General features: G+C 48.8%; 2 protein-coding genes across 2 annotated transcripts; both read right to left on the reverse strand.

Annotated features, from left to right (window-relative positions):
- Positions 1–443: 443 nt before the first annotated feature.
- Positions 444–1,392, reverse strand: LOC131106608 (odorant receptor 131-2-like). The gene is given in 3 exon segments (XM_058055831.1): positions 444–677; positions 775–1,065; positions 1,067–1,392. Coding segments are annotated over 3 exon segments (675 nt in total). The 5' UTR covers positions 1,217–1,392.
- A 4,146-nt stretch (positions 1,393–5,538) lies between these two features.
- gpr84 (G protein-coupled receptor 84) lies at positions 5,539–9,302 on the reverse strand. The gene is made up of 2 exons (XM_058054390.1): positions 9,230–9,302; positions 5,539–7,588 (listed from the first exon to the last, which is right to left on the reverse strand). The coding sequence occupies exon 2, from the start codon at positions 7,585–7,587 to the stop codon at positions 6,415–6,417; it is 1,173 nt and encodes a 390-aa protein (XP_057910373.1). The 5' UTR covers position 7,588; positions 9,230–9,302; the 3' UTR covers positions 5,539–6,414.
- Between the last annotated feature and the right edge of the window lie 3,056 nt (positions 9,303–12,358).

Genomic DNA, 12,358 nt, shown 5'->3' on the forward strand with positions numbered 1-12,358 from the left:
AATAGTTAATTTTTTTAGCAAATATGTTTTATGAAGTCTATGCTTTAGTATAAATATTTGATTATGTTAGATGTTTAATTTGGTCATATAATTTCTCATGTTTATTTCATGTTTAATTTTTTATTTTGTATTGTATTGCAATATTTTAGAATGTTCAGATAAAATATAAAAATACATTTGATCGTGTTGATTTGACGTTAACTTGATGCTTCAATTCAAATGTTTCATCATGGTAATTTGACGCTTTAGTATGAAATATTTAGTCAAGGGAATTTGATGTTTTACTACAAATATTTTTTCTTCATGGTAATTTGATGCTTTTCAATAAATATTTTATCGATTAATCAGATCTTTCACTGGAAATATGTTACCATGTTTTTACAACATTTTATTTTGAAATCCCTGCCACAGGAAGGCACTGAAGTTGAACTTGGAGGTCCGCATCAAGCGATGGCACCAACGCGCACGTTAGCAAGGCTCTGACAGGCCAGGAAGCGGGTCCAGTACTTCCTGAAGAGCTAATCTCTGAAACCGTAGACGACGGGACTGAGGAAGCGAGGGATGATGTAGACCAGCAGGAAGAAGAGGTAGAGGATCTTCAGGCTCAGAAGCGGGAAGAGCGAGATGAACGCTGCCTGCAGCGACAGAACCACGAAGGCCAGCTTGCACAGCAGCAGCTGCAAGGAGGACAATAGCAGAAGAACCTTAAGAACCCTGCGGGTCTGACAACTGCTGGAAGAGGAGATACTGCACGTGTGTAGAAGGTGGCGCCACCTGCAGGCCGTGGAGCAGCACAGTGTTCCGGGCCCTGGTAACGGATGCCAAGCCGGTGGAGGCGGCACGAGCCGTTATCATGATCTTGCAGTAGGTGAAGAGGAGGGTGAGGAAGACAAACGACAAGTAGGCGCCGTCAAAGACGAAGTTCTTGTAGTAGATGGAGCGGTGGCGGAAGAGCAGCGAGTGGTCGCAGAAGATGGCGGCATGGAAGAAGCTGGGCGGCTTCTTTAGCACGGTGATGAGCAGGTCGCTGACGGGCGGCATGGCGGTCAGGATGAGGCGCCGATGAGGAACAGTGTGGGACCGTGAACATCTGGCTGTAGTGAAGCGGGAAGCAGATGGACACGTAGCGCTCCACCGCCATCCCCGCCAGGATGAGCGGCGTGGAGCGTGTGGTCAGGACCGCGGTCATGATCTGTGCGGAGCAGAATGACCCCATGTTAGCGAGAATGGCGCCATGTTGGGAGGACGTGGTGATCTCTGACCAGCAGGCAGTAGACGGAGGCGTGGATGTAACTGACCACGTAGAGCGCTGTCACCAAGCCAGCCTCAAAGGGCCAGCCTTAAAGAGCTAGCCTTAAAGCTCCAGCCTTAAAGGGCCAGTCTTAAAGGGACATACTTAAAGGGACATACTTAAAGGGACATCCTTAAAGGGCCAGCTTTAAAGCTCCAGCCTTAAAGGGCCAGCCTTAAAGCTCCTGCCTGAAAGGGCCAGCCTTAAAGGTCCAGCCATAAAGCGCCAGCCTTAAAGCTCCAGCCTTAAAGCGCCAGCCTTAAAGGGCCAGCCTTAAAGGGCCAGCCTTAAAGGGCCAGCCTTAAAGGGCCAGCCTTAAAGCTCCAGCCTTAAAGCTCCAGCCTTAAAGTGCCAGCCTTAAAGGGTTAGCCTTAAAGGGCCAGGCTTAAAGGATCAGCCTTAAAGGGACATCCTTGAAGGGCCAGTCTTAAAGGGCCAACCTTGAAGGGCCAGCCTTAAAGGGCCAGCCTTAAAGGGCCAGCCTTAAAGGGCAAGCCTTAAAGGGCAAGCCTTAAAGGGCCAGCCTTAAACGGCCAGCCTAAAGAGCCATCCTTAAAGGGCCGGCCTTAAAGGGCCAGCCTTAAAGGGCCAGCCTTAAAGGTCCAGCCTTAAAGCTCCAGCCTTAAAGCTCCAGCCTTAAAGTGCCAGCCTTAAAGGGTTAGCCTTAAAGGGCCAGGCTTAAAGGGTCAGCCTTAAAGGGACATCCTTGAAGGGCCAGTCTTAAAGGGCCAACCTTGAAGGGCCAGCCTTAAAGGGCCAGCCTTAAAGGGCCAGCCTTAAAGGGCAAGCCTTAAAGGGCAAGCCTTAAAGGGCCAGCCTTAAACGGCCAGCCTAAAGAGCCATCCTTAAAGGGCCGGCCTTAAAGGGCCAGCCTTAAAGGGCCATCCTTAAAGGGTCGGCCTTAAAGGGCCATCCTTAAAGGGCCGGCCTTAAAGGGCCATCCTTAAAGGGCCGGCCTTAAAGGGCCAGCTTTAAAGCTCCAGCCTTAAAGGGCCAGCCTTAAAGGGCCATCCTTAAAGGGCCGGCTTTAAGGGCCAGCTTTAAAGCTCCAGCCTTAAAGGGCCAGCCTTAAAGAGCTAGCATTAAAGCTGCAGCCTTCAAGCTCCAGCCTTAAAGGGCCAGCTTTAAAGGGCCCGCCTTAAAGGGCCAGCTTTAAAGGGCCAGCCTTAAAGGGCCATCCTTAAAGGGCCAGACTTAAAGGGACGTCCTTAAAGGGCCATCCTTAAAGGGCCGGCCTTAAATGACCAGCTTTAAAGCTCCAGCCTTAAAGGGCCAGCCTTAAAGAGCTAGCCTTAAAGCTGCAGCCTTCAAGCTCCAGCCTTAAAGGGCCAGCTTTAAAGGGCCAGCCTTAAAGGGCCATCCTTAAAGGGCCAGCCTTAAAGGGCCAACCTTAAAGCTCCAGCCTAAAAGCTCCAGCCTTACAGGGCCAGCGTTAAAGCGCCAGCCTTAAAGGGCCAGCCTTAAAGCGCCAGCCTTAAAGGGCCTGCCTTAAAGGCCCAGCCTTAAAGGGCCATCCTTAAAAGGCCATCATTAAAGGGCCAGCCTTAAAGCTCCAGCCTTAAAAGGCCAGCCTTAAAGGGCCAGCCTTAAAGCTCCAGCCTTAAAGGGCCATCCTTAAAGCTCCAGCCTTAAAGGGCCAGCCTTAAAGGGCCAGCCTTAAAGGGCCAGCCTTAAAGCGCCAGCTTTAAAGCTCCAGCCTTAAAGGCCCAGCCTTAACTGGCCACCCTTAAAGAGCTACCTTTAAAGGGCCAGCCTTAAAGGGCAAGTTTTAAAGGGCTATCTTTAAAGGGCCAGCCTTAAAGGGCCAGCCTTAAAGGGCCAGCCTTAAAGGGCCAGCCTTAAAGGGCCAGCCTTAAAGCGCCAGCCTTAAAGGGCCAGCCTTAAAGGGCCAGCCTTAAAGGGCCAGCCTTAAAGCGCCAGCCTTAAAGCGCCAGCCTTAAAGGGCCAGCCTTAAAGGGCCAGCCTTAAAGGGTCAGCCTTAAAGGGCCAGCCTTAAAGGGCCAGCCTTAAAGCGCCAGCCTTAAAGGGCCAGCCTTAAAGCGCCAGCCTTAAAGGGCCAGCCTTAAAGGGCCAGCCTTAAAGGGTCAGCCTTAAAGGGCCAGCCTTAAAGGGCCAGCCTTAAAGAGCTAGCATTAAAGCTGCAGCCTTCAAGCTCCAGCCTTAAAGGGCCAGCTTTAAAGGGCCAGCCTTAAAGGGCCAGCTTTAAAGGGCCAGCCTTAAAGGGCCATCCTTAAAGGGCCAGACTTAAAGGGACGTCCTTAAAGGGCCATCCTTAAAGGGCCAGCCTTAAAGGGCCATCCTTAAAGGGCCAACCTTAAAGCTCCAGCCTAAAAGCTCCAGCCTTACAGGGCCAGCCTTAAAGGGTCAGCCTTAAAGCTCCAGCCTTAAAGCTCCAGCCTTAAAGGGCCAGGCTTAAAGGGCCACCCTTAAAGGGCTACCCTTCAAGGGCCAGCTTTAAAGGGCCAGCCTTAAAGGGCAAGCCTTAAAGGGCTATCTTTAAAGGGCCAGCCTTAAAGGGCCAGCCTTAAAAGGCCATCCTTAAAGGGCCAGCCTTAAAGGGCCAGCCTTAAAGGGCCAGCCTTAAAGGGCAGCCTTAAAGGGCCAGCGTTAAAGCGCCAGCCTTAAAGGGCCAGCCTTAAAGGGCCTGCCTTAAAGGGCCTGCCTTAAAGGGCCATCCTTAAAAGGCCATCGTTAAAGGGCCTGCCTTAAAGGGCCAGCCTTAAAGGGCCATCCTTAAAAGGCCATCGTTAAAGGGCCAGCCTTAAAGCTCCAGCCTTAAAGGGCCGGCCTTAAAGGGCCAGCCTTAAAGCTCCAGCCTTAAAGGGCCATCCTTAAAGCTCCAGCCTTAAAGGGCCAGCCTTAAAGGGCCAGCCTTAAAGGGCCATCCTTAAAACGCCAGCTTTAAAGCTCCAGCCTTAAAGGCCCAGCCTTAACTGGCCACCCTTAAAGAGCTACCTTTAAAGGGCCAGCCTTAAAGGGCAAGTTTTAAAGGGCTATCTTTAAAGGGCCAGCCTTAAAGGGCCAGCCTTAAAGGGCCAGCCTTAAAGGGCCATCCTTAAAGGGCCATCCTTAAAGCTCCATCCTTAAAGGGCCATCCTTAAAGCTCCATCCTTAAAGGGCCATCCTTAAAGGGCCAGCCTTAAAGGGCCAGCCTTAAAGGGCCAGCCTTAAAGCGCCAGCCTTAAAGGGCCAGCCTTAAAGGGCCAGCCTTAAAGAGCCAGCCTTAAAGCTCCATCCTTAAAGGGCCAGCCTTAAAGGGCCAGCTTTAAAGGGCCAGCTTTAAAGGGCCAGCCTTAAAGGGCCAGCCTTAAAAGGCCAGCCTTAAATGGCCAGCCTTAAAGGGCCATCCTTAAATGGCCAGCCTTAAAGGGCCATCCTTAAAGGGCCATCCTTAAAGGGCCAGCCTTAAAGGGCCAGCCTTAAAGGGCCAGCCTTAAAGGTCCAAAAAAGCACTCCACTCCCTCAGAGAAGGCCTCCTAAGAGCGTTTTGGCACTTATGGAACACATTCAGTGTGATGTGCTTTATTGCTTGGCACACACAACCATTGTTCGCAAATGCACTTTATTCACTCTGAAAAAAATTGTGAGCAAAGGATGTTGCGGCAGCCCACTACGAGCCAGCGGAAGGTGCCAGGAGGGTCCTGACGCAGCTGTCAAAGCAGTTTCACGTGGCTGAGAGGCACTGCTGTGGAGTCAGAGCAAAAATGAGACAAAGTGTTTCACAATTTTTTTCTCCATACATGGCACATGTGTGTCCCGTCCCAAAAACCACTTCACTCACTCCGAGAAGAAGTTCGAAGAGTGTTTTGGTGCTTATGGGGCACATTTAGTGTGGCATACACAACCATTGTTCGCATCACATTACATTGTTAGTGTAATGTGCTAGCAAGCAAAACGAAAGGAAGATTAGTCAATGATGAATGAAATGTGGAGCATGAAATAATATACATGAATGAAAACAACAGAAGGCGTTGCTGGTGAAGAATCTTTGTTTTGTTAACTCAGGTGACGCCAACTATATTCACGTCAGCCATGACTTCCGGTCTCTTATGGTGTGAGTCCTAAGTTCCTTCATATGATGAAATCAATCATACTGCGCCAAATGGTACATTCCTGCTGCTTGTGCAACACAGGCTTTCATCAACACAAATGGCGAAACAATGGAATGTTTATGACAAAATAAGATGGAATGTTTATGACAAATAAGATGGAATGTTTATGACAAATAAGATGGAATATTTATGACTAAGTAAGATGGAATGTTTATGACTAAATAAGATGGAATGTTTATGACAAAATAAGCTATCGTACTTGACTTGACACCAGCTTACCCGCTCACACATGAACGGTTACTATGAAACCAATGTAACCTGAATGGTCATTTATTCATTCATTTTCTACAGCTAATCCTCTCGAGGGTCGCGGGTGTGCTGGAGCCTATCTCAGCCGTCTTCAAAACAACCATTCCCACCCACATTCATACCTATGGACAATTTGGAGTGAACAATTAAGCTAGCATGTTTTTGGAATGGGGAGGAAAGCAGAGCACCTGGAGAAAACCCACACATGCACGGGGAGAACATGCAAACTCCACACAGTTTGCATGTGTGGAGTTTGCATATTAAACCTTTCAGGTGTGAGGGTGGAATCGAACCCGGGTCTCCCAGCTGCGTGGCCCTAGTATTTGTTGTTTATGAATTTAAAATGGGACAATTCATTGACATGAGCACAGTTGACATTGACATAAGGCAAAGTTATGCAAGTCATTATCCTCTTGATCATTTACTGTTTATTATGGCGAACCTTTTCTTCTGAGTCTTCTGTGGTATCAAAGTGTTGGCAGTGATGGTCTTTCCAGGACCTTCTAGTTGATAGTAAATGATCCCAGGTCCTGGCCGAGAGCAACCAGCTCTTAAGTAGAGGATTCAGCGTCGGCCTCCTCTGTAGTGCGGATCTGGAAGTTCCCCTCACCCAGAGGTCTCACCCTCACACGGGAGGGATTTACCACTCAGAACGCAGCAGTCAGACCGTGAGGGAAGTGTGGTTTAACAAAAGCCCGTCATAGAAACTGTGTAGGTAGACTTAGAAGATCAGCATGGTATTGTATCAACCAGGCAGGTGAACTACAAGCTTTGGATCCAGAGGCGTGTGAAGGGCGAGGCTGCCTTGGTGAGCAGCACATGGTAGGCCTTCCGAAATTGTCGATTCATGACAGCGTAGAGGATGGGGTTGATGCAGCTGTTAAGCCAAGTGAGGTTTGCACACAACATATGCAGCATCTGTGGGGCACGGCCCTGTTTATCCACAATGTTGAGTATCAGGAAGGGGACAAAGCAAAAGACGAAACACAGGAAAACTGCAAAACACATGCGAGTCACACGCTTAAATTCTGAATCCTCTCCTGAGTCTACTGTAGGGGGCACAGGTGGGCTCGAAGGGGGCTTACAGACAACGTCAGGATTGGGCTTGCTTGTTGTCAGCTGGTTTGCGTCTCCGCGCTGCGGTTTTTGGACTGAATTGTCACCATATGTGCTGAGCTCGCTGCTGCAAGTGGGCACATTGCTCTCCACGCTGCTGGGGTCCATCTCTGGTTCCGAAGGGGCTTTCCTCTTGGAAGAGCGACGACTGAACCTGTAGCGGAGCAGGGCCTGGGATGCAACCCGGATGCGTTGGTAAATGAGGACATAGAAGGTGCCGACGCAGCCCAGTCCCACAAAGAAGTAGGAAAAGAGCAGTACGGTGGTGTAGGGACGGCCCCTGACTCGATGGAAGCTGCATGTGCACACCTGAGGCACAAACACGTAAACGGACCAGAGTGGGAGGAAGCTGGACAGGCCGAGCGCCCACGTCGCCATTAGGAGGAAAACCAGTCCACGGTTAGAGAACACACGGTCAAATAGGGCCCTCTTGTCCACCAGTAGGTATCGACTGATGGCAACCAAGCAGAGCGTGATGATGGAGACAGAGTTGGAGAGGAAGAGGAGCAGGCCGAAGGCTCTGCACCAGATCTTGCCGCTGCGCCATCGGAGGTGAAGATAGGAGTCGACAGAGATGGGCTGCAGTACGGTGCAGTACAGGAGGTCGGCCACGGCCAGGTGGACAATGAGCACATTGAAGCGGGTCCTCAGTTTGGAGTCTGAGACAAACGCTAGAATGGTCATCAGGTTTCCCACCGTGCCGGTAATGGTGACGGAACATCCCCACAGCACGGCGAAGTAGCGGTACGCTTCTACCGAAGGACTGAAGCAGGAGAAGACATCCTCCGTTTCTGTCTGGTTGGTGAGGTTCAGCAGCATTCTGGCAAAAGGAAAGCTCAGCCAATTAAGATCAACCAATAGGATCAGCCAATACAGATCAGTCAATACAGATCAACCAATACAGATCAACCGATAGAGATCAACCAATACAAATCAGCCTATACAGATCAACCAATACAGATCAACCAATACAGATCAACCGATAGAGATCAACCAATACAAATCAGCCAATACAGATCAATTCTTTAAGAAAGATATCGTTTTTGTTTGATGTCCCTGAAGTGGTCCTGTAGCCTGTGCAATGTGATGTAAACACAGAATAATAGGAGTGTAAAGGTGAATATATGTTCATTCATGTCTACGGGTTTCTAATCATGTTTAGAAAGGTCATAAACTATTTTTCAAACATGCTAGGTTAATTGGCGACTCCAAATTGTCCATAGGTATGAATGTGAGTGTGAATGGTTGTTTGTCTATATGTGCCCTGTGATTGGCTGGCCACCAGTCCAGGGTGTACCCCGCCTCTCGCCCCAAGACAGCTGGGATAGGCTCCAGCACCCCCGCGACCCTCGTGAGGAAAAAGCGGTAGAAAATGAATGAATGAACTATAAACATGGTCTATTTATTTTGCTGACCTAAAAATAGCATTTCCTGTTAGAATGACTTGACTTCCTGTTAGCAAGACCGATTGCTAAATGAGCTGCAGTTTCATTTGCTTTCCTCTGCTTCTCTTTTTGGATGGAGAGTTTACTTTTAATGTACTGCTGCCTTCTTGGAGCAAACGTGTACTTTTGTGGAACTGAGCCCATCATCCACCATCTTTATGCCTCTTATGTACCTTCTAAAGATATAAAAAGAGATCGAAAGAGGCAGCTAAGTGGGGTTTTAGAGGTTTGTTGGACTTATTGATACTGTGAATTGTTATTCTATTGCATGATATTAAATGTTGACAAGCTGTGGTAGATGTGGTGAACTGTGATCTTTATGCTCTTTGGTTGTCCGCAACAACATGTTATGTCATCATTAGAAATATTAAAACCCTTTTTACTTTTTAATTCACATAATTGGGAAGCTAGGCTGTACACTGTAGCTGTCCGTGATGGAAGGTATGAATCATGTCGGACATTCATTTTCTACCACTTTTTCCTCACAAGGGTCGCGGGGGGTGCTGGAGCCTATCCCAGCTGTCTTTGGGCGAGAGGCGGGGTACACCCTGGACTGGTCACCACCCAATCACAGGGCACATATGTATAGACAAACAACCATTCACACTCACATTCATACCTATGGAGTCACCAATTAACCTAGCATGTTTTTGGAATGTGGGAGGAAACCGGAGTACCTGGAGAAAACCCACACATGCACGGGGAGAACATGCAAACTCCACACAGAGATGGCCAAGGGTGGAATTGAACCCTGGTCTCCTAGCTGTGAGGTCTGCGCACTAACCACTCGACCGCTGTGCCGCCCTCATGTCGGACATAGAAATAATAAATTGATTCATCAATAGCGTGCTTTAATGTCTGACACAAGTCCAGTATGCCAACATAAAGGTGACTGCCTGTCTGCTCTCCATCCAGGAAGCCAACAATGCTGCATGTTTCTGTCAGGTGCTGACAGTCGGGTTTACGAGCTGCTTCCAGGTTCAACACAGACCAATATATACGATATCATCCCTTACCCCAAAGCCAGTGATGCTTGCCAGTTGTCTGAAAAGTCCAGGAGAACTCCTTCTGTCTGCGTCTAGCTTCCTGTCAGCGCTGGAGTGTATGTGCGTGTTGTACCTTGCTATTGGCCAACATGTCACTGTTTGAAGGGGGTTTCCATATCAGGAAGGCGGAGATGTTGCATATGTATGTACTTCTGGCTTCCACATGAGACTAACTGATGACTCTTTGCTAGGACATGTTTATTATGTCCTTATTTATGGACGCACAGGAAGCAGATATGATGCAAGCCCCCACACCCTGGCTCACAAAGTCTTGAACAAGTCAGTAGCTTCTTGGACCAAAAACCGACTGGTTTAGTTTGGCTACAGATGAAGTAGTACTGGACCACAGATGCAGAGGGAGAGCATAGAAGGATGACAACAATGGCACCATGAAGCAGACACAGCTAGTGCTCAGGCGCTGCTTCTCAGTTGTTTTCTACTAAGGATCGACCGATACATTGGCTGGCCGATATATCGGGCCGATATTTGCGTTTTTTCCTTGTATCGGTATCGGCTGATACGCGCGATGTATTTTTCCACCGCATGATTTACAGTCAGCGCGTCAAGCTGCGGAGGAGCATTCATCACATTGATGCTAGATAAATTTAAACGACAACAGAAATGTTTTGCACATGGTTGAATATTTATTCCTTTTAAAGTTGATAATGCCGTTTAAATGTGTCTTTAAAAAAGCTGAATCCTACTGTGTTCAGTGTTTACATTTCAATAAATATTTGTTTAAACATGAGACCTGTAATATTTGTTATCATGTTCCTCGCTAAGTACTCTAGCCGTGGGTTCCTCGCTAAGAACTCTAGCCTTGGGTTCCTCACTACGTACTCTAGCCTTGGGTTCCTCACTAAGTACTGTAGCCGTGGGTTCCCCACTAAGTACTCTAGCCGTGGGTTCCTCACTAAGTACTCTAGCCTTGGGTTCCTCACTAAGTACTCTCGCCGTGGGTTCCTCACTACGTACTCTGGCCGTGGGTTCCTCACTACGTACTCTGGCCGTGGGTTCCTCACTACGTACTCTGGCCGTGGGTTCCTCACTACGTACTCTAGCCGTGGGTTCCTCACTCAGTACTCTAGCCGTGGGTTCCTCACTCTGTACTCTAGCCGTGGGTTCCTCGTTAAGAACTCTAGCCGTGGGTTCCTCGCTAAGTACTCTAGCCTTGGGTTCCTCACTAAGTACTCTAGGAACCCACGACTAGAGTACTTCTAAGTACTAGAGTACTTAGTGCACTAAGTACTCTAGCCATGGGTTCCCCACTAAGTACTCTAGCCTTGGGTTCCTCACTAAGTACTCTCGTTGTGGGTTCCTCGCTAAGAACTCTAGCCTTGGGTTCCTCACTACGTACTCCGGTCGTGGGTTCCTCACTCAGTACTCTAGCCATGGGTTCCTCACTCAGTACTCTAGCCGTGGGTTCCTCACTCAATACTCACTCAGTACTCTAGCCGTGGGTTCCTCAGTAAGTACTCTAGCCATGAGTTCTTAGTGTGGGTTCCTCGCTAAGAACTCTAGCCTTGGGTTCCTCACTCAGTACTCTAGCCGTGGGTTCCTCACTCAGTACTCTAGCCGTGGGTTCCTCAGTAAGTACTCTAGCCGTGGTTTCCTCGCTAAGAACTCTAGCCTTGGGTTCCTCGCTACGTACTCTAGCCGTGGGTTCCTCATGAGGAACCCACGACTAGAGTACTTAGTGCACTAAGTACTCTAGCCATGGGTTCCCCACTAAGTACTCTCATCGTGAGTTCCTCGCTAAGAACTCTAGCCTTGGGTTCCTCACTACATACTCCGGTCGTGGGTTCCTCACTCAGTACTCTAGCCATGGGTTCCTCACTCAGTACTCTTGCCGTGGGTTCCTCACTCAGTACTCTAGCCATGGGTTCCTCAGTAAGTACTCTAGCCGTGGGTTCCTCAGTAAGTACTCTAGCCGTGGTTTCCTCGCTAAGAACTCTAGCCTTGGGTTCCTCGCTACGTACTCTAGCCGTGGGTTCCTCACTAAGGACACTAGCCGTGGGTTCCTCACTAAGTACTCTAGCCGTGGGTTCCTCACTAAGGACACTAGCCGTGGGTTCCTCACTAAGTACTCTAGCCGTGGGTTTCTCACTAAGTACTCTAGCCGTGGGTTCCTCACTAAGTACTCTAGCCATGGGTTCCTCACTAAGTACTCTAGCCGTGGGTTCCTCACTACGTACTCTAGCCGTGGGTTCCTCACTAAGTACTCTAGCCGTGGGTTTCTCACTAAGTACTCTAGCCGTGGGTTCCTCACTAAGTACTCTAGCCGTGGGTTCCTCACTAAGTACTCTAGCCGTGGGTTCCTCACTACGTACTCTAGCCGTGGGTTTCTCACTAAGTACTCTAGCCGTGGGTTCCTCACTAAGTACTCTAGCCGTGGGTTCCTCACTAAGTACTCTTTTCCCATGTGCTTCCGGTCGGCTTGGTCATGTGCATCCTCTAGCAAACCCATTTTCGTCTGGGACTCCAGCGATGAATGGTCCAATCTGGGCATCTATTAAGCCGCAGAGAGGAAGAGCTATCCTGTCGCCTTGGGCCCCTCGGATATACATGCTTTCTTGGCTCTTCTTGTACTTCCTTTCTCGACTATGGGGCAAGACCTTTTCAGACTGCTGTTCCTTAGCATAGACAAGCAAGTGGAAAGACGTGATGTGATTCACAGTCCATGTTTGAAAACACCCCCAAAGCCAATAAAGCCAAAGCAAAGGACACATGATGAAACCATCATGAGACGTGAAGGAGTGGGCTTGGTAAAGCCACTAACACAAGGAAATGACTGTAAAGATGATAGTGACGATGAATGATGCCAGTGAGTGGAAATGTGTCCAACATGGGCGCAAATCTTTGAACCTGCTACTACTACTAGTTGATGTGCTTGCTAAGGTGGATTATCACATACTACAGTATTAATTGTCCCTGTATCCTAGAAACCGCCCATGAATGATACGGGAAAAGGCCGAAATGATACTGTGTCAAATCCCAGGGCAGTGATACTGATAAAATATAGAGTTTAACCATGTCCAGTATCAGCCCCCGTAGCTGTCCACTCAGAGCGTGCTGCTCTGGTATCGTGCCCGTGAAACA

The sequence above is a fragment of the Doryrhamphus excisus genome, chromosome 18, assembly GCF_030265055.1.
Source record: "Doryrhamphus excisus isolate RoL2022-K1 chromosome 18, RoL_Dexc_1.0, whole genome shotgun sequence".
NCBI lineage: Eukaryota > Metazoa > Chordata > Actinopteri > Syngnathiformes > Syngnathidae > Doryrhamphus > Doryrhamphus excisus.